Consider the following 22,103-nt stretch of genomic DNA (forward strand, 5'->3'; position numbering starts at 1 on the left):
GGGAGACACAGAGATGAAGATCTTCTATCCATAGATTTTACTCCCCAAGTGGGTGCAACAGCCAGAGCTAAGTCGGGAGCCAGGAACCTCTTCCAGGTCTCCCATGTAGGTGCAGGGTCCCCAGGCTTTAGGCCATCCTCCACTGCTTTTCCCAGCCATAAGCTGTGAGCTGGATGGGAAGTGCAGCTTCTGCAACATAAACTGGCTCTCAAGTGAAATGCTTGCAGGCAGAGTATTAGCCAGTTGAGCTGTTGTGCCAGCTCCCTCCTTTTCGCATTTTCATTTTGTTTTGGTTTATTTTTGTTTTGTTTATTTGTTTGAAAAGTAGAGTTATACAAAAGTCAAGACAGATCTGCCTACTAGTCCAAATGCCCACAGTAGTTAGGACCTGGCCAAGCTGAAGGCTGAAGCCAGGAGTTAGGAATCCATTCAGGTGTACCTCATTGTTGCCAGAACCCAAGAACTCAGGCCATTATTTGCTTCCTCTCATACATACTGTGAGGAAGCTGAGTTAGGCAGGGGTGGAAGTGGGACCACTGTGGCATGGCAATGCATACATATGTACTATATGTCCTGGCTGCTAATGTACTTGGGAAAGCAGTGGAAGTGCTTTGGTCTTTGTAACCTTGTCAGCAAGCAGGGAGAAGCTCCTGGCTTTGAACTATCTAGCTCTGGTCATTGTAGACTTTTGGGGGTGAATCAGAGAATGTAAACTCTGTCCATGTCTCTCTTTCTCTTTTTAACTCTTTCAGATACATAAATAAATCCTTAAGGGGTAGTGGAGATGGAGGGAAGCACTGGGTGTTCCCTAAGCAGTGGCTCATTATTTTGCTTGTTCAATGATTTTCTCACATTAGGACCCATTTTAAAGCAGTTATTTTCGTATTTGATAGTGCCTCTGAAACTTTACTACACTTTGAATCCCCTGGGTATATGCTGAAAAATCAATTCTAGGTTGGGTGGACATTATGGTGCAACAGGTAAAGTTGCTGCTTAGAATGCCTTAGAGTACTTATCGTGGAATGAATTATTTATTTATTATTTATTTTAAGATTTGTTTATTTGGAAGACTAAGAGAGGGAGTAAAGGAGAAGTATAGATAGGTTTTTCGTCTGTTTTTTCACTCCCCAAATGGTTCACTCCCCAAATAGTCAGGGGTGGGTGGGTCAAGCCCAACCCAGGAGCTTCTTCAGAACTCCCTTGTGGGTGCAGGAGCTCAAACACATGAATCATTTTGTGCTGCTTTCCCAGGCACTTTAATGGGAAGCTGGGTCAGAAGCGTAGCAGCTGGGACTTCATCTAGTACCCATTTGGGAAGCCTGTATCATACGCAGCGATATTACCCGCTATGCCAGAAGGCTAGCTCTTGCTATTCTATGGCCTGGGAGACAGCAGATAACGGTTCGGGTATTTGGGCCCCTGCCACCTACATAGGAGAACCAAGTGGAATTCTAAGTTGATAGGTATGTAATTTAATATACAGTGAAATGAATCTATATCATTTTGTACATTTTGACAAATGCAAACATTTCTGTAAGTGCTAGTATAATTGCGTGTTTCTGTAATCCCAACATTAACTTTTCCCTTAGTAGTAAAACTCAGCACCAGTTCTCCACCCATACAACTATTGATGGGGCATGTCAAGTTAGGTATTTCTTTTTGTTATGTTATTAAAATAAAGGTAGACTTTAAGTTACTTGTATATGGTAGTTTTTCTGCTTATCCGGAAGTCAATCTGGTTATAAGTTATTGATTTATTAGAAGACTTAAGACCTCTTACTGCTAACTGGAATTCTGTGAAGGGTATACTTTTTTTCCTTCATTAGTAAATGGGCATTTGGGTTGTTTTAAGTTTGACTTTTTTTAAGATTTGATTTTATTTTTATTGGAAAGGCAGAGAGAAGGAGACAAAGAGGAGGATCTTCCATCTGCTACTTTACTCCCAAAGTGGCTGCGACAGCTGGAGTTGAGCCAATCCGAAGCCAGTAGCCAGGAGCTTCTTCTGGGTCTCCCACATGGGTGCATGGTCCCAAGGCTTTGGTGTCCTCTACTGCCTTCCCAGGCCACATGCAAGTGAGGACTTAGCCATTTAGTCATTGAATAATCACACTGGACCCTAGTTTTAAGACTTATATGTATCGGGCCTGGCGCCGTGGCCTAGCGGCCTAAAGTCCTAGCCTTGAACACACTGGGATCCCATATGGTCGCTGGTTCTAATCCTGGCAACCCTACTTCTCATCCAGCTCCCTGCTTGTGGCCTGGGAGAGCAGTCTAGGATGGTCCACAGCTTTGGGACCCTGCAACCGTGTGGGATACCCGAAAGAGCTCCTGGCTCCTGGCTTCAGATCGGCGCAACACCGGCCGTTGTGGTTACTTGGGAAGTGAATCATTGGATGGAAGATCTGTCTCTCCTCCTCTCTGTATATCTGACTTTGCAATAAAAATAAAATAAGTCTTTGGAAAAAAAAGACTTATATGTGTGAAGGATTTATTTGAAAGGTGGAGTTACTTCACTCTGTAGAGTGAAGGAGGCCATGAAGATCGGCGGGATGGGTGGCGGTGGTGAGGGGAAGGCATCTTCTGTCCTGGTTTACAGCTCAAATGATTTCAACTGATGTGGCTGGACCAGGCAGAAGTCAGAGGTTTTATCTGGGTCTTCCATGTTGGTGGGAGGAACCCAAGGACTTAGGCCATACACTGCTGCCTTCTCGGATACATTAAGAGGGAACTGAAAGTGGAGCAGCTGGGACTTAGATGCCCATGTGTGATGCCAGTATCAGGTAGCAGCTTAATCCGTTGTACCACCCAGCTGGATCCTGCCTTTTTTTTTTTTTTTTTTAACTTCGAAACCTGACTGACTTTGAGTTATTGCTGCCTTTGATTTCTTTCTTCCTATTGCAGGTTCTGCTTTGGCCACTTACTGAAGGAACCGATTTTATTTGTGAAGAATTTTTAAATGTGTTGTTTTTATACTTCATTTTTAGATTTAGAGGTTTAATCAGATTCTGTGATTACTGGTCTTTTTTTTTTTTTTTTTTGCTTTCCACTAGGTTTTAAGTTATTGTTATTCTTGGTATTAACTCTTCAAAGCTTCAATGAAACTTCTAAGAATATTTATTTTTATTGGAAAAGCAGATTCACAGAGAGAAGGAACAACAGACAAAAAAGAATAAAATCTGCCATCTGTTGGTTTACTCACCAAATGTCTGCAATGGCCGGAGCTGAGCTGATTTGAAGTCAGGAGCTTCTTTTGAGTCTCCCTTGCGGCTAGAGTCCCAAGGCTTTGGGCCTTGCTCCCTTGACTTTCCATAAGCAGGGAGCTGGATAGGAAGTGGAGCATCTGGGATACAAACCAGCATCCGTATGGGATCCTGGTACTTATATTGGGAGGATTAGCCAGTTAAGCCATCCTCTGTCTTAAAAGTTTGATTAAAAAAAAAAGTTTGATAATGGTTCACCCAAATTTATAATAGCTTTCCTAAGAGGTTCACAGTTGTGTAGTTGGTTCTTTAGTTGTTTTTTTTGGGTGGGCCCAATCCAATGACTCACCTTGCACACACTGGCATTCAAATCGGTGTCCCAGCTGCTCCACTCCCCATCATTCTCCCAGCTTGTGGCCTTGGAAAGCAGCAGAGGATGGCCCAAGGCTATTGAATTTTGCGCCCACTTGGGAGACCCAGATAGAGCTCCTGGCTTTGGATTGGCCCAGCTTTGGCTGATTTTATTTAAACAAAATCTTTTTTTATTTTTTTTAAGATATGTTATTGGAAAGGCAGATATGCAAAGAGGAGAGAGAGAGAAAGAGAGAGATACACTATATCCGCCGATTCATTCTCCAAAGTGTCCTCAATGGTTGCAGCTAGGCTGTTCCAAAGCCTCTTCTGAGTCTCCCTCCCACACAGGCACAGGGTTCCCAGGCCTCAGAATGTTCTTCACTGCTTTCCCGGGCTATAATCGGGGAACTAATGGGTTGTAGAGCAGCCGGAACACTTGACTAGCAACCATATGCAGTGTAATCCCAGTGCTTGCATCGTGACTGTTGAGACAATTGAGGCTCAGTGCCAGGGCCAATAGTGCTGCATCACATGATTAAATTTCGTTCTGGTGTTTTGTTTTGTTTTTGTTTTTAAGGATTATTTATTTGGAAGAGTTACAAAAGGAGGGAAAGATCTTCCATCTAGTTCACTCCCCAAGTGCTTGTAGTGGTTCAAGCCAAGAGTTGGGTGCTCAACTAGGGCTCCTATGTCGTTTGCTGGTCTGCAAATACTTGAACCATTTTCCTTTGCGTTTCCCAGGCCATTAGCATAGAGTTGGATGAGAAGTAGAGTAGCCGAAATTACTGTATGGGAATCCAGCATTGCAGGCCCCTGTCTTACCCATTTTTAATTGTACATTTTAATTATGTTAAGAATATTCACATTGTGCAGTAGACCTAGAACTTGATCTCGCAAAAACTGATGCTTGATCCATGAAGTAGCTCCCCATTTCCCTCCTATAGCTTCTCGCAGGAGTCCATTTTTTGCTGTGAGTTTGGCTATTTTAGATTATCATGATGGTGGAATCATACGAGTTTGTGTGATTGGCTTTAATTATAAAGCTTTCAGAGTTCATTCATATTGTGGCATGTGACAAGATTTTCTTCCTTGTTAAATGCTGAGTAATGTTTCATAATGAGAGCACAAACTGGTTTCTGTTTCTGTTGATGGGCATTTAGGTTGCCTTCAGCTGTTGGCTTTTGTAACAGTGCAGCCTTTGAATCTGGGTTTACAAATAGCTATTCAAGATTATGCTTTTAGTTCTTTTCAACATACATAACCAGAAGTGGAAGTATTGGCTAGTAATTGTAATTGTTGTTTTTTGGGAGGGTATTTGTGTATTATTTTCTACAATATATTTTTATTTCCATCAATATAGTGGTCAAGGAATCTCATTTGCCTATATCCTCACCAGCTATTTTTTTTTTTCTTAATGGGAGCTTTTTAATGGATTTAACATACCTCATTACAGTTTTGTTAAGTGCATTTTGAAATTAGGAAGTAACAGTCCTCCAACTTCATCTTGTTTAAAATTGCTTTGACTCTTTCAGGTTCCTTGAAAGTCCATATAAATTTTAGAGAGATGTTTTATGTTCTACAAAGAAATTGAGATTTATTTATTTATTAAAAATAGAAATGATAGCCTCTTTTATTTTATTTATTTATTTTTCAAGATTTATTTATTTTCATTACAAAGTCAGATACACAGAGAGGAAGATCCCTAAGTGAGCGCAATAGCCAGTGCTGTGCTGATCCAAAGCTAGGAGCCAGGAACTTCCTCCAGGTCTCCCACTTGGGTGCAGGAACTCAAGGCTTTGGGCCGTCCTCGACTGCTTTCCTGGGCCACAGGCAGGGAGCTGGATGGGAAGTGGAGCTGCTGGGATTAGAACCGGTGCCCATATGGGATCCCGGTGTGTTCAAGGTGAGGACTTCAGCTGCTAGGCCAAGGCGCCAGTCCCAGAAATTGAAATTTAAATAGAGATTTCATTGACTGGTTTGTCGATCACTTTGGGTAGTGTTGACATTTAAGAAGAATTAGTTTTTCAGTCCATTTACATGGGATTCCTTCTATTTGCATCTTTTAAAATGTACTCCAGCAACATTTTATAGATTTTAGTGTTAAGGGCCTGTCCGGTTCTTGATAAGTGTGGTGCTCTTGTTAATGACAATTTTGTTAATTTTTCCTTTTTTTAAAAAAATTATTGCTCTTTTTTAATTGGGCACATTTACAGAGAGAAAGATCCTTCATCTGCTGGTTCACTTCTCAAGTGGCTACAAGAGCTGGAATGGAACCGATGAAGCCAGAAGCCAGGAGATTGTTCTGGGTCTCCCACGCAGGTGCAGGGTCTCAAGGCTTTGGTCCATTCTCCACTGCTTTTCCAGACCACAAGCAGGGAGTTGGATGGGAAGCAGGGCTGCTGGGACATGAACTGATACCCAAGTGGGATCCTGGTACATGCAAGGCTAGAACTTCAGCCACTTGCGTACTGCGCCAAGCTCTAATTTTTCTTTAAGTTTTTTTTTTTTTCAAGTTTATTTGAAAGAGAAAGAGAGCAAGCTGCCTCTGGTTTGCTCCTTAGTTGGTGGTAATGACATGGGCTGTGGTTGGCCTAAATCAGGATCCTTGAGTTTCATCCCATGTACATACAAGGATCCAAGCATATGGGCTGTCCTCTGATGCTTTCCCAAAAACACTACCATAGTGCTGCATTGGTGGTAGAAAAGCTGGATATGGAACTAGCTCTTGAGATGTCCCCTGTTGCAGGCAATATCTTAACCTGCTGTGCCTCAACTCTAGGCCTGTTCATTTGTTTTTCAGTTCGTTCATTGTTAGTGTATAGAAAAATATGTCCTTTGTTTTGACTTATGCTTCCGCCCTACCCCTGTATATTTTTTAAATAATTTATTTATTTGAAAGCCAAAGCCAAAGAGAGGTTACACAGAGACGGAGGAATCTTCCATTCTTGTTCAATCTCCAGATAGCTGCAACACTGTCAGTTGAAGTCAGGGAGCTTTATTCCAGTCTCCAAGGTGGATGCAGGGGCCCAGAGTACTTAAAGATTGTCCACTGCTTTCTCAGGTGCATTAGTAGGCAACTGAATTGGAAATGAACAGCCAGGACTGTCATTCTAGCATCACTGACAGTGGCCCACTAGGCCATATTTCAAGCCTCAACTGTGCCTTTACTATCTCTTCCTAGGCAAAAGATGTTTTTTTCCTGCCTCTTTGTGGACTAGGCAATAGGTTGTTTGGAGATCTTCTAACCTTCATAGACTAAATGATATGAGGTGGACACTTGTTTTATACACTGTTATATATCTAGTACCTGCTTCAGTCAGTCAGTACTGAAAAATTATAAATATGTAAATGATGGCTTCTGGACACAGTGAAAAGTTAAATGTTGGATAATGTTTGCTTTTATTCTTACCCTATGAGTCATATCTAAACAGTTATTTATTTTAACATGGCTATGCTCTTTTATCTACAATTGCTTTTACACTACCATGGGAGAGTTGCATAATTGGGACCAAGACTGTATGTCTTGCAGAGCCCAGAATATTTTCTTTCTGTACCTTTTTTTTTTTTAAAGGTTTATTTTTATTTGAAAGTCATAGAGACAGAGTTCTTCAGTCCCCTGGTTCACTCTCTGATGTCAGGAGCTTTGTTTGAATTTCCTGCTTGGATGAAGGGGCCCAAACAATTGGACCATCTTCCACTGCTTTCCCAGGCATATTAGCATGGAGCCTAACTGGAAGTTGGAACAGACGCCTATAAGGGATGCAGGATTTGCAGGCAGCAGCAACATCTGCTAGGTCACAGTGTAAACCCCTTCTTTGTGTACATTTACAGGAATATTGTGTTGATACCAACACTGTATAATTTTTTTTTTAAGATTGATTTATTTTAAAGATAGCAAAAAGGAGAGACAGAGATCTTCATCTGATAGTTGGCTCTGCAAATGGCTATATCAGCAGAGGTGGGACAATTCAAAGCCAGGACATTCCTTTGGGTCTCCCATTTAGGTGCAGGGATCCACTCACTTGGACTATTTTCCCAGAGGTGTTAATGGGGAGCTGGATTGGAAATGGAGAGGCTGGGACTTGAGCTGATATTAATATGAGATGCTGGCAGTGGCTTTACTCACTACACCTAAGTGTGGGCCTTAGCAAATTAATACTTATACAGTTTGTTTTTGGCTTTAGATTCATTTTATAGTGCTGCCTATTGTATGTGAAATACCAATCTGTCAGCATACAGTCAGAAAGCTGAATAAGGAGTTTAATAAAGGGGAGTGATTTTATGTATGCTTGGTGTTTAGAAAGGAAAGAGTGAATGAAGACAAACCAGAGGTGCTGATGATAACTCAGAAACAGCTGATCTTAAAACTGGCCAAACAAAGGACAGCATTTTTGGGATCTAATATTTTATTGATGGCGGGGGGGGGGCGGGGCGGCATTTCTGTACAGGAAAAAAGGAGTTTTCAGAAACAGAAAAAGATCTGATTATTGTAAGTAACCCTGAGAGGGGGTGCTGTAGGTAGACCTACAGCCTGCAGTGGTGAAGGCTTAGAGGCTGGAAGCAGAGATAACAGGCCACAAGTCCTTGGCGACTTGTTGCCTTGTAGTCTTCTTTATCAATCCTAGAAGTCAACTAGAAAGAAGAATGTCGGTTTTGGGGGTCAGTATAACAACAGAGTGTGGATATGGAGTTTGGAATAATCCCAGAATAATTGATGAACTATGTTCATTCCATCTGTAAAAAATCTGTTCTTAATCTCAGTTTGGTCAGTAATTAAACCAAATATTGTTTTGCTTTCACCACAGAAGATATATCTGACATGCAAGTGAAAGTTTTATTTTAAAGTTTGGCTTTAACATTGGTTTTGTATTTTTCATGATTTTCAGAATTCTTTTTTCTGCTTTATTTCAGTATCAGATATAGAAGGTGGTGATGGACTACAGCTCAGAAAGGAACATACTCTCAAAATATTTGCTTATATCAATTCCTGGACACAGAGGTATGTATTTTATATTGCTGCTGTTGTAAAATTTTGCTTTGGGGATGTGGAATTTGAAACTTTTAGCATTGGGTGATCATTTGTCAGGGGCTGGTGTTTGGCCTAGACGCATCCTAGCAGCTGAAACTGGTTAGAATGTCTACTGTGTCTCCTGTCAGAGCATCTGGCTTCTGTGCTGGCCTCTGGATCCTGACTCCAGCTGCCTGCTAGTGGAGGCTCTGGGAGGTAGCCATGATGGCTCAAATAATTGGGTTCTTGCTACTCACATGTGAAACCTTGATTGTTTCTAGTTCCTGGCTTCTGTTATGGGGAAGTGAACCACCTTATCAGAGCTCTTTGTCTCTGCCTTACAAATGAATACATATTACCTCTACAGCAGTTGTTTGGTGTGTAATAAATCTTCCCTCATTCTGAAGAAGCTGATCATTGTTCTGTTTTTAAAATATCAACATAAAAATTTGTTCCTCTTTTATTAGCAATTTGGGAATGAATGGAATTGTGAAAAATAATTATTTTGAGTTAAGAACTTTCAGCACATTGCTAAAAGTTTGTAAACAATTAATTCATTTATAAAAATCTCTGTAGTTGTGGGCCAGTGCCATGGCTCAGTTGACTAATTCTCTGCCTGCAATGACTATCATCCCATGTGGGCATGGGCTCATATCCTGGCTGCTCCACTTGTAATTTGGCTCCTTGTTGGTGACCTGGGAAAGCTGTGGAGGATGGTCCAAGTTCTTAGGAGCTGTGACAGAGATTCCTGGCTCCTGGCTTTGGATCAGCTCCACTCTGGCTGTTGCAGCCTTTAGGAATAGAAGCAGAGGATGCAAGATCTTTCTGTTTCTTTTTCTCTCTGTAGCTCTACCTCTATGATAAAAATAAATAAATCTTAAAAATTCTGTGGTAGGAAACACTGTGAAGCAAATTGATGTTTGCTTCATTTTAACAATAATTAGGTTTTTTTAAAAATAATACTATGTTAAAACTATGATGAACAAAACTTAAGGAATTTGTTATTAATGTAACCAAAGATTATATAAAGGGTTTGTGAGTTCCTTTCCCTGAAAGTAACTGCAGTAGATCATCGCTGATCATTCTTTTCACTTATGTGCCTTTCCAAAAATTTTAATTTTAGTCATTCTAAAATATTTATGGATATGAATGTTTGAAATGTTGGGTATAGTGATTAATGAACTTATTAAATGGAAGGATACAAAAATGAATATGCTGAGGCAGAGTCTAGTTGTAGTTGTAGAAAATGCTTTTTTTTTTTTTTTTTTAAGATTTGTTTACTTTTTACTGGAAAGGCAGATTTAGAGACAAGAGACTGAAAAATCTTTCCTCTGCTGGTTCATTCCCTAAACGGCCGCAAAGGCCAGAGCTGAGCGGAGCTGAGCCGAAGCTGAGAGCTTCTTTCAGGTCTCCCACGTAAATGCAGGGTCTTAAAGCTTTGGACTATCCTCCACTGCCTTCCCAGGCCACAAACTGGGAGCTGGATCCGAAGTGGAGTAGCCAGGACATGAACTGGCGCCCATATTAGATGTTGGCACCAGCAGAATGCTTCTATTCCAAGTGTTTCTACAGTATTTATGTTTTCCAAAATGTTTTCTTTGTTTAGAAAAGTTTGTAGGTTTTAATTCTTTAAACCTGGTATGTCATTACTAGCCTCTCTTTTCCTGAATTTCACTAAATGAAGCAGTGGGTTGTTACTGTGATAGTGTTCTAGATGGAGTAGATTGTGGTTGGGAAACAGTCTAGACTGTAGGCTGTGTAAAGCTTAAGAAGTAATTTAGTGTGATCTCTCAAAGGCATCCACAGGCAGAACTTGAAATTCAATAAGTTTATAGCAGGAAAATTTACATTGATGATTTTGTGTGGCCCATAAATATTATTACAAATTTTCAAATACCCCTTGAAAGAGACAGGGGTCCTTATTTGTGGACTAGATGAATGGATATTTCATAATATTATGTTATCTGTATAAAGTTAACATTGAAGTGTTTTTGCTGAGAAATGCCACCTCTCAGTCATAGAATCTACACATTTTCTTTTTATATGAAAAGCAGAAAGAATGACAGAGACAAAAGACATGGCAAAGAATCAGGCAGCAATCTGCCATCTGATGGTGTACTCCCCAAGTGTCTACTGTAGCTAGGGCGGGGCCAGCCTGGAGTTTAGAATTCGGTACAGGTTTCTCCTGTTGATAGCCTGTCACCTGCTGCCTCCTGGATTGCATATTAGTAGGAAACTAGCAGATTGGAAGTTGGAGGAGCTGGGACTTGAACCAAGACTCTGAAACGGGATGTGGCTTCTCAGGTTATGTGTTTACTACCAAGCCAAATGCCTACACAGAGATTTGTTTATTGTAACTACAACTAAGTGGCAAAAGTTACATTAGGAAAAACCCTACACTTGTATTATCTGTGGATATACCATTAAATAAAGTCCACAGAAATTAAATCTTCACTAATAGTTGAACTGGAATGGGAGTTGTATTTTCCCTTTTTGAAGTCCTTTTTTAAAACAAAAAATTCCAAATGCTTATTCTTAATCCTTGTATTAGGTATTTTATTTTAAAGGTCTGTTTATTTTTATTGGAAAGTCAGATATGCGTAGAGGAGGAGAGACAGAGAGGAAGATCTTCTATCCAACAATTCATTCCTCAAGCAACCACAATGGTCAGAGCTGAGCTGACCTGAAGTCAGGAGCCAGGAACTTTCTCCAGGTCTCCCACACAGGTGCAGAATTCCTAGGCTTTGGACCATCCTTGACTGCTTTCCCAGGCCACAAGCAGGGAGCTGGATGGGAGGTGGGGCTACTGAAATTAGAACTAATATTCTTATGCGATCCTGCTGCGTTCAAGGTGAGGACTTTAGCTGCTAGGCCACGCTGCCAGGCCCTGTAAATTTTTTTTTTTTTTTTACATATTTACTACACAATTATTGCACGTGTATTTTTACAAATTATTTTTGTTGGAAAGACAGATTTACAGACAGGTCTTTATTTGCTGGTTTGCTGCTTAAAAGATCAGAGTGGCTGGAGCTGAGCTGATTTGAAGCCAGGAGCTTCTTCCAGGTCTCCTACTTTGGTGTGGGGGCGCAAGGCTTTGGGCCATCCTTTGCTGCCATTCCAGGCCATAAGCAAAGAGCTGGATCAAGTGGAGCACCTGGAACACGAGCTGGTACCCAATACAGGATGCTGATGCTTTCAGGTCAGTCATTACACTGTTCATCCACCAGACCAGCTCTGTGTTATTACATACTTTTAAATATGAGCACACTCTGGTGGGCAGCATTTGATTTTGTTTCGGCAATCAAGTTTTATCAGGTTGGAAATAGTAGATGTAGGCCCTAGAAGAAAGTAACATGAGCTCAAACAAGATAGCATTTGAAAATATATGATAAAATAGTATAAGTATGAGGGTATTGTAGAAAGTTTTGAGTAATAAAAGGTAATTTTTGTAGTGAAATTTTTGGAATTCATGGTGTTTTCAAATATTCATTTTGTCTGAATTTTTTGAAGAACTGCTCATGAAAGTAATCCAGAATTGAAAAAAATCTGATAACTGACAGGTTTTAAAAATTGATGCTTAATGTATATATATTTTTTGAAGGATCGATTCATTTATTTGAAAATAGCGATAAAAGGAAAGGAAAGGAGAGGACTGGGAGAGTGCTTCCTCCTAGGTGGTCGTAACAGCTAGGGATAGGCCACAATAGCCAGGTTGACCTCAGGAGTCAGGAACTTCTTTGGGCTTTCCCACACAGGTGCAGGGCCTAAGCTCTTGGACCTTCTTCACCGTTCTCCCAGTCCATAATCAGGGAGCTGGGTGACAAGTTGGACAACTGGCAATAGAAGTGATGCAGATCCGATGCATAGGACATAGGCAGTGGCTGAACTTGCTGAGCCACAGTGCTGGCTCCAGCAGTTGGAATTTTGCAATTGTGTTTGGAAATAACTTCATTTTGACCTTTTTATTTTCAACTTTCTAAAGGTATTGATCTTTTTTTTTTTAAGATTTATTTGTTTATTGTAAAGTCAGATATACAGAGAGGAGGAGAGACAGAGAGGAAGATCTTCCGTCCGATGATTCACTCCCCAAGTGAGCACAACGGTCAATGCCATGCCGATCCGAAGCCAGGATCCAAGAACCTCTTCCGGATATCCCAAATGGGTGCAGGGTCCCAAGGCTTTGGGCTGTCCTCAACTGCTTTCCCAGGCCACAAGCAGGGAGCTGGAGGGGAAGTGGAGCTGCCGGGATTAGAACCGGTGCCCACATGGGATCCTGACGCATTCAAGGTGAGGACTTCAGCAGCTAGGCCATGCCGCTGGACCCAAAGGTATTGATATTGATTAAAGTGTTGGTTCTGAAATAATATTGTAGGCTGCTATTATGTTATTTACCAGAGTTAGGTAGAGGATTGAAACTTTATGATATATGAATATTCATTCATCCTCATACTTTCAATATAGTTATGTCAGTTCTTAGGGTAGTTCTAAAAATAAAAATAGTCCTTAGGGAAAAGCCAAGAAAAGGAGAAAAGATTGGTTTAATTCCTAATTCACACTTTCTGTGTCCTAGGGTATACTGACTTTTATTTTGTTTTAAATATATAATTATTATGTTTTTTTTTTTAAAGATTTATTTTTATTTTTATTGGAAAGGCAGATATACAGAGAGGAGAGACAGAGAGGAAGATCTTCCGTCCGATGATTCACTCCCCAAGTGAGCGCAAAGGCCGATGCTATGCCGATCCAAAGCCAGGAGCCTCTTCTGGATCTCCTGCGCGGGTGCAGGGTCCCAAAGCTTTGGGCCGTCCTCAACTGCTTTCCCAGGCCACAGGCAGGGAGCTGGAAGGGAAGCGGGGCTGCCGGGATTAGAACCAGCAACCATATGGGATCCCGGGCGTGCAAGGCGAGGACCTTAACCACTTGCGCCACCTTGCCGGGCCCAATTATTATGTTTTAAAATATTTATTTATTTGGAAAGTAGTTATAGAGAAAAAGGGACAAAGCATCCATATACCCAAATGAGTGCAACTGTCAGAGCTGGGCCCGTCAGGAACCAGGATTTTTCGCCTGGTCTCCCACATTGGCACATTGGCTCAAGCACTTAGGCCTCTGCTACTGTTTCTCAGGTGCATTCATAGGGAATTGGATTGGTAGTAGAGCAGCTAGGATTTAAAGTGCTGCTTTTGGAATATTGGCTTCCTCAGGCACCAGCTTTACCTGCTATACCACAGTGCTGGTTCTTGTGTTTCTAATAACTAGTTTTTAATGTATGAATCACTAATTCTCTGCAAATTATCTATTTTTCTTTTTGTACTAGTTTTTATGGCATCAATCTTTTTTTTTAATGTTTATTTTTATTGTGAAAGACATGTACATGGAAGAGAGACGAAGAGAAAGATCTTTCATCTGCTGGTTCACTCTCCAAATGACTCTTAGGGCTGGAGCTGAGCTAATCCAAAGCCAGGAGCTCCGTCTGGGTCTCCCATACGGATGCAGTGTTCTAAGGCTTTGAGCCATCCTCAGCTGCTTTTCCTGTCCACAAACAGGGAGCTTGATGGAGCTCCATGGGAATGGATTCCAGGCACTTGTGAAAGTAGGACTCAGCAATTGAGCCATTGTTCTGGACCCTCTCAGTAAAGTTGAATACGTATCTCTTGTTCAATCTCATTTCATCTTTCTCCTTCTGTCCACTTTGTATTGACTGCTTCATTGGATTACTAAGTAGTTGTGTTTGCTTCAGTCTCACCATTGAAATTCCATTTGCTTGTCTGCTGTGTGGGTTCTCTAAGTTCCTGAATTTCAGTTTGTTGTCTTGCTTTGTTTACATGTTTAGTTAGAAGAACATTTTTTTCTGGGAAAGAATAAGACTTTTTTAGATCTGTTTAAAAACTCAAAACCTATTGATAGCTTTTGTTGAATACAAAACTTTTAAGGGGAAAATATTTTCCCTCAGGAATGTGGCATTTATGTTCTCTACTGTTCTCGATTCTAGTATTTTTTGGAGAGTACTCATCATTTTTGTTCATGAGCTTTTCCTGGTTATTCTTTCTTTTACAGCTTCTGATATTTTTAACCCCCATCAGCTTGAAAAATTTTATGGTGAAGGGTATTTTGGTGGGCCTTTCAATTCTGAAAATTTTTGTTTCCTCATTTTTTGGACAGGGTTACTTTCCTGATTTAATCACCTGGGCATTTCCTGTTCAGTTTTCCCATATAATTCTTACTTGTCAGATGTGATAGCTTCTTGATTGATTATACCATTTTCATTTCTATTACAGTCTATGTTTTACCTTTGGGAAGTGTTCTTCAGTTTTACATTATAAATTTTGCTTGAATTTTTACAAATTGCTGTAATTTTTGAGTTTTAAATTTTAAGTGTTATATTTACAAATATATAAAACATGACTTTATAATTTTGTAAAAATCTGTCCTCATAGCAGTAATCTCAGTAACATTTTTTCCCTTTTTTGGGATTTTGTCTGTTTTCTTTAAATTTCTTTTTGCTGTCAGGTTCTAGTTACCATTGCTGATGCAGCTGAGGCACTAGCAAGTGAGTGGAAGTGCTTTGTGCCTGGCATATCTTGAATGTTACCCTGTTCTGTGGTAGTAAGATGGTAAGCGGGCTTTCTAAACAGCAATGATTTGGCTTTCTTGTTGAAACTCCCACAGAACTGCTTCTCAGTCTTCAGTCTTGAGCTGTGCTAATCTAAGTATTGGGAAGAGAAGGGCATTATGAAGATTTGCCTGTCATAAATTGTAGTTCTGTGGTTTTCAGTTTGTCATGCCTACTTACTTTGATATCTAGTGTTCCTGAGTGTTACTTATTTTACATGCAGAAAATCTTGTTTATCTGAACGAAGTAGGAATAGTATCTTGTCTATGGATTTTTGGAAATGAATGTGCAGGTCTTCATTGTGCCTTTCATTTAGTCCTCCAGTTACTCCTCCCTACCCCCAAACCCCTCATACCTCATCTGTGCCTTTGCAAACACCAGAAAAAAACTTTTTAAAAATTCTTTTATTTTGGTAATCGTTATATAGTTAAGACACAGAGGGTCAGGAGCTACAGGAAAGTAGATAACACCATAGTTTCCACATTAATATTATTATTATTATTATTTTGTATCCGGGGTAAGGGAAGAGATAAAGGGAAAACCCCCACCCAGCCTCCCACCCATCTCAGATCCCTGATGTGGGCAAGCTCCGAGAGTCCTGCTCATGCAGTTTTGATAGCTCAACAGTTCTGAATTGCTGCCAGTATTGCTGCTCCAAGCACGATGAAATGTCTTCAGAATCCACTGGCTGACATAGTCTCTTCATGGTTGGTGTTCTGAGATAAGCAATTCAGTTGGAGGGATCCCCAGAGAAACTTTGTCTGAGGTGATCTCAGACCTGATTCTTGTGTGTGCTTTCCAGTACAGGGTCTGACACCGTCCATCACCCCAATCACCTTATGCACATGCTGGTGGTTGCAATTGCTGGGTCAGTTCTGTTTCTAGCCCTGTCTTTCCTGCGAAGCAATGGTTGTTGCAGTCCAGCCTGATCCTGCCCACTTCATACTTGGCCCTCATGCAAACCAGTGGCAGCTGCAGCCTAGTTGGGATGACTCACCACATCCCCCACCAGGCCTGCCCCCCCTACCCTGGTTCCCATGTTTGCCAGTATGTTCCGCAGACTTGTTCAGTCTGTCCCACTTCCCATTTAGCTCTCATACATGTCAATGGGCATTGAAGGTGCATCCCAACCTGCCCTATTATCCAATCCACACACATACTGGCTGGTTTTGCTCTGTCCAGCTACCCCTGCCCCAATCCTGGTTTTTATGCTCTCCAGTGGAAGTGGTAACCCAAGAGCAAGATGCCTACTATTTCCCTCCTAGGCCACTCCACTCGCTGATTATGCACTCACCAGGGTGGTTCTGAGGTTAAACTTGACAGAATTAGCCCCCAGTGCCAGCCTCTACCAGCTAATGCTGTGGCAAAGTCCAACCAACCCTCACCCATTCTAATTTATGCTTGTATCGGTCGGACCAATCAGCCCAGCCTGGCTTTTCCTGCTCTAGCTTACATGAGGCGCACAGGTGTTGTAGCCATGCCTGGTCTGGTGTGCCCCCAACCTAGCTCACGCTTTCCGCATTCTGCCTACCGGCTTTGCCCTCTCCCTCCCTGGTTCTCACGTATGCTGGTTAGGCTCTGTGGTATGGCGCACCTCACCTTGGCATTTTCCAGTGGTTGTTGTAGCCTGGCCAAGCCCGGCCCACTCTCAATTCCAGCTGATGCTGGTGAGGGTTATGACCTAGCCCAGCCCAGCCGGCATCCAGTCCTGTCCACAATGTTCTCTGGTGTGTGTTGCGACCATGCCTCGCCCTACCCACACTCTGTTTTGGTGCTCACATTCACCAGCGGGTGATGTGAACTGGTTCAGCCTGGTCTGCTTCCGACTTAGGCCCAATGTATGCTGGTGGGTACCTTTCCCTGGCCTGGTCTGGCCTGCTCCCTATCATGGTTCTTGCACTCACCTGTAGGGACTGTGTCATGCCAGAGTTGCCCAGGCTCCTTCAGCAGAACCTCTCCCAATGCCAGATCTCACGCATGCCAGTGTGTCCATCAGCCAGTCCTACTTAGTCTACCTCCTGTCCTAGCAAGAACAGTGGCCTTTCTTGACTGGCCTTTAACCCATTATGGTTCTTACTGTTCGATGTTTCACCCCAGACAGACAAGACTTTTCCATACCCAGACACTGCTCACACATGGCTCAGTAGGGGCAGAGACCTAGCCTAGTCCATCCTACATCTACCGTGGTTCTCCAGAGCACTGGATGGTACTGGAGTCTAGCCTGGCTTAGTGCATCCACTCCCAGTCCACACTTGTGCCTAAGGAGACTGCAGCCATGTCCAGACCAGAACACAGCCCCCACTCGGGCCCCCGCACTCACCAGTGGGAACCCCAACCCGCTTAGGGTGTCTTCTTAGCTCCCCATTTGGGCCTGTTCCTAACCATAGATTTCACGCAAATGCCTGTGGTTGCTCTAACCCAGTTTGGCATAGTCCCTCACCGATCTTGGCCTTTACCTTCGATGCTGTGTCCTAGTATCCCTGGCTCTTGCAAACCAGTTGGTGTAAGAGCCTACTTTGGCATGACCTGTGCTCTAACCTGATTTCTGTTCTTCCTTGTGAGATAAGGTTTGCTTGGCCCTGCCCGGTCTGCCCTCTTCCGGCTGCAGCTTGGCTCACTTCACATCCTATTTTAGAATGCACATTTGGGTGCTGCTGCCTTGATATGCCCAGACTGTTGTTGGGTCTTTACCCCCGTAAGTGATGTCAAGTTCTATGGTCACACCTAGCTCAGCCCATCACTACCCTGACTTTTGAGCTAACCAGCGGGACTTGTATTTCCACAGGGTTGGGCTCACACTTCCTTTAGAGAATCTACCCCCAGAGCTAGTTCTCTTGCGTGCTGGTTAGTGTCTTGACCCTGCCAAATGTGTTCCATCCCCTGTTCTGCCACCTAGTCAGCTACTGGTACCTAGCCCTGCCAGACAGGCCCCCTTCCATAGCTTTTGTGTGGACTGGTGTGTGGCAGTCAGTGATGCTCTACACCAACAGCCCATCCCAGGATTCCCATGTGGCTTGATGAATCAGTCTAGCCCAAATAGAACTGATGGACTCTCCACTCCAGACCCTCAGATCTCAGTCCCCATGCTTGCAAGAAAGTTCGGTGACCCCGTTGCTGGGAATCAGCCAGAATTCATCAGTCACCTACACTCACACTGGCCTTATCACTGGATGTCCCTAGGCAGCAATTACCTACCCTAAAAACCTTAGAGTTTGCCACTGGGTGGCCAGCAGGCAGAGCCTGGCACTATTTGGCACACTGGCTGCCCAAAGCCTAGGACTCAGTCACCATGTGGTGACGGTGCCCATGAGCTGAGTCCCGGGCATTGGGTCCGACCTGGCCCGGGTATTGTCAACAAGCAGGTCACCACCACTGCAGAGGGTGCTGTCACCTGAGCCACCAAGGTCAAACTCCACAGACACCTAATACTTTTAAGTTCTGAGCCTTTCTAGTATTTTGTGGGTTGAGTTTTTCTTAGTCTGTGTATCTACCTCACTGTAGCACCTTCCAAGTTTGTTTCTTCCATGCTGTAATTTATTCTTTATTTTCTTTGTTATCTTTTATTTATTTCTGTCCTTAACGAGAATAGACAAGACATGTCTCCTTTAGTATTTTTGTGACAAGTTTTGAAATAAAGAAGAAAAAGATTTCTGAATGAATTCGAGCTGGGCTTAAGTAAAATGATGTTTTGATTTCAAAACACTGATCTCCCTTGCATGGTGTGAGTGACAAATGGTAGATTAAAACCATAGGTATGTAGCTTTCTTAGCATTGAGCATAATAGGATGAAACATATTGTTGATGAGGACACAATAATTGTTTAGAAAGTAAATTATGTGTATTGTCACTTAGATTCTCAGTTTTCATTTAACTTACATGTTTGGTTTTCATTTAACTTATATGTTTCATTTAACTTATATGTCCTCTATAAGGACTCATACTTACTTTTCCTTATACCTTGTTCAGCATTATTTTTGTCTCTGTTAGGGATAAGTTATGTGTGAAGGGAAGTTAACTTGAGTGTTCTCCTATATGTCTGTTGGTCTCTATTCCTAATGTGTATTATTGAAAGGGAAATAGGCAGAGATCTTCAATCATTGGTTGCTCTCCAAAGGTCTGTGGTAACTGGGTACCCAAATACTTGAGCTGTTTCTTTCTGCTTTCTAACCTTGTGTATTCACAGGGAGCTGGAGTTGGAAGTGGAGCCTGGACTTCTTACCAGACACTCTGCTAGGGAATGTGGGAATCTAAAGTGTGTCTTAACTGCTGTAGTCGATGGCTGCCCCTGTTTCTGTCTTTGAAGTTTGGTTTCTTAGTAACTGGGCTACTTGATGCTCTTTTTTCATAGCAGTATTTTAAAACTTGTTTCTCCCCTGTATTTTAAAAAAATAACTCAAGTTCTTTTAACCCCTACCACCCTTTTCACCCACTAACATCCAGCATTGTGTATTCTGATTGTATTGTTACTCTTTTTAAGTTTTCATTGCCTCATACAAGAAAGAACATGTGGTATTTGCCTTTCTGTGTTTAGCTTATTTCATGTAACATGAAGTCCTCCAGTTCTGGCAATTTTGCTGTAGATGATAGAATTTCATTTTTTGTGTGTGGCTGAATAATATTCTTGTTTGTGGATTGCCTTTTCTTTATGTATCTGATGATTATATACTTTTCCTATTTTTTAAAAAAGGAAATTTGGTCTTCTCAAAATTAACTGCAATGTTTTTTTCCAGGAATTCAGGGTGCATTTCACGTTTTTAAGTAAAGTTTATTTTCATTTTATTTGAAAGAGCTAGACAGGCAGGCAGTTCTCTGTAATAATGTATTTCACAAATGCAGCATCTGGGGCCTAAAGCCACATGCATACAGATCAGTCCTATTTTCCCACATGTGTGCCAGGGCTGCAACAAGTTGAGCCATCACCTGCTATGTCCCAGGGTTCACATTAGCAGGAAGATGGGTTGGGAGAAGACTAGCCAGGGCTTAAACCAGGCACTCAAATATGGGATGTGCGCATCTGGGCAGAGACTTAAAAGCTGCTCACAATATCTGTGCTTCAGCTGCAATTTTTTATGAGACACTGAAGTTTATAACTTGTCACTGGGAAGCTGACTTTTCTGTATGTTAAAACTGCTCTTTAAAACTACAAGCAATATACTCACATTACAGAATTTGTGATGTTATAAAATTTAAGCACAATTAGGCCTTAATGACTTTCCCTCCCTTCTCCCCTTCAAGATTTACTTATTTATTGAAAGGAGTTACAGAAAAAAAGGGAAAGACCAAGAACTTCTATCCATTGGTTCACTCCTACAACGACTAGATTTAGGCCAGGCCAGAGTCAGGAAGTTCTTCCAGGTCTCCCACATTGATACAGGGGGCAGTTGCTTTTGCTGCTTTCCCAGGCCATATTTGCAGGGGACTGGATTGGAAATGGAGCAGCTGCAACTCCAACTGGTGCTCGTGCGATGCTGTATAATAGATTATTCCAGAATTAGTATCTTCAGAACAATCAACATGTATTGTTCTCCAAATTTTCATGGGTCAGAGATTTTAGGATTGGTTTAGTTTTTTGGTTCTGACTTGAGTGACTCAAAGTTGCAGTCAGGATGTAGGCCAGATTGCTGTCATCTGAAGGTTTCTGTCTCATCTACCTCTGAGTGGCTCACTGTCTGTGGTGTCAAAGTTAGTGTTGTACAGTGGAAAGGCTTCAAGCTGGCTGCTTAAGTGTTGTTATATTCAGTAGCCAGGCTGAAGTGTCATTTTCGTGGGAAAAAAACTTCTCAACTTTTATCAACAGTGTTCTTTATGTAAAATTGAATTCTTAAAACCCTCTGTAGAGCTTTAGAACATAAAAATAAATTTCCTTTTATAGATTACCCTCTGTGGCTTTTTTTTTTTTTAAATTTCTTCTCAGATGTTACACATTGTGATTTTCACAGTTATCTACTTAGTAGAAGCAAATGCCATCCGCATCAAGGGATATGTTTTTTTTAAGATTTATTCATTTAAAAGCAAAGGTATAAAGTGGAATGGTGAGATATCTTCCATCACCTGGTTCCCTTTCCCCAGTTGCTGCACCCAGGTCAATCTGGAGCCAGAGGAGTTTCTTTTGGGTGTCCCATATGGGTGCAGGAACTCACACACTTAGGCTGCCTTCTACTGCTTTTCCAGGTGCATTAGCATTAAGCTGAATTAGAGGTGGTGCAGCAGAGACTGAAACGGTCACCTCTATGGGATGCTGGCACTAGAAGTGGTGGCTTTTCTAACTGTGTCACAGCGCCAGCCCTTTTTGCTTTTCAAATGGAATGCATCTAAGCTTTGAGGACATAGTTCAACTTTACTACACCCGAAGAAATGAAATTATTTCTGCATGATCATGCAGGAAGTTGGTGATCTATTCGGACTTACAGTATGGTTGCTTTGATTTGTTTTAATGCTAGTTACAAATTATGATGACATAACCAATCATTCATCAGTAAGAACCAAATATGAATGTGCATATTTTTCATGAATTCATTAGGCCTTTTTGACTATCCATGATGCATTAGGCATTCGACCACTTACTAGACATATCTAAGAATTAGATTTGTGTGTAATACTTGTTTGTTGTTTCATTTTTCACTGAACCAAAGGAGGTATATATGTTTGTGTGGTATGCACAAACTGTTTGTTGATAGTTGGTACATCTCTACAAAGTAGCCATTAAGCAAATAATTTTAAAATGAAATTTGTTTTATAAACTATGACATTAGCAAGCCAGCTTTCCTAATAATGAAATTTGTTATTGTTAGTTTCCTGTTATCTGTTAAGGATCCATTGAGTACTCAGTGCTACAAAAACAAAGAAATGTGCCCTGATTCTTGGTTTCAAATGGTTTGTTTAGAACAGATAAATACCTAGCACTAATAATATCTGTAACCGTAACATG

At 41.6% G+C, this 22,103-nt stretch overlaps 1 protein-coding gene across 3 annotated transcripts in view; it reads left to right on the top strand.

Moving 5' to 3' along the window:
• The window catches only part of USP34 (ubiquitin specific peptidase 34), a 204,572-nt gene that overhangs the window by 23,307 nt on the left and 159,162 nt on the right, over nucleotides 1-22,103 (top strand). For all 3 annotated transcript variants that reach the window (XM_040993392.1, XM_040993394.1, XM_040993393.1), the window contains exon 2: nucleotides 8,466-8,553. In XM_040993392.1, coding sequence (XP_040849326.1) covers nucleotides 8,466-8,553 — 88 coding nt within the window. The remainder of the gene's footprint in view (nucleotides 1-8,465; nucleotides 8,554-22,103) is intronic.

The sequence above is a fragment of the Ochotona curzoniae genome, unplaced genomic scaffold (assembly GCF_017591425.1).
Source record: "Ochotona curzoniae isolate NIBS_2020 unplaced genomic scaffold, NIBS_Ocur_1.0 contig_883, whole genome shotgun sequence".
Classification (NCBI taxonomy): domain Eukaryota; kingdom Metazoa; phylum Chordata; class Mammalia; order Lagomorpha; family Ochotonidae; genus Ochotona; species Ochotona curzoniae.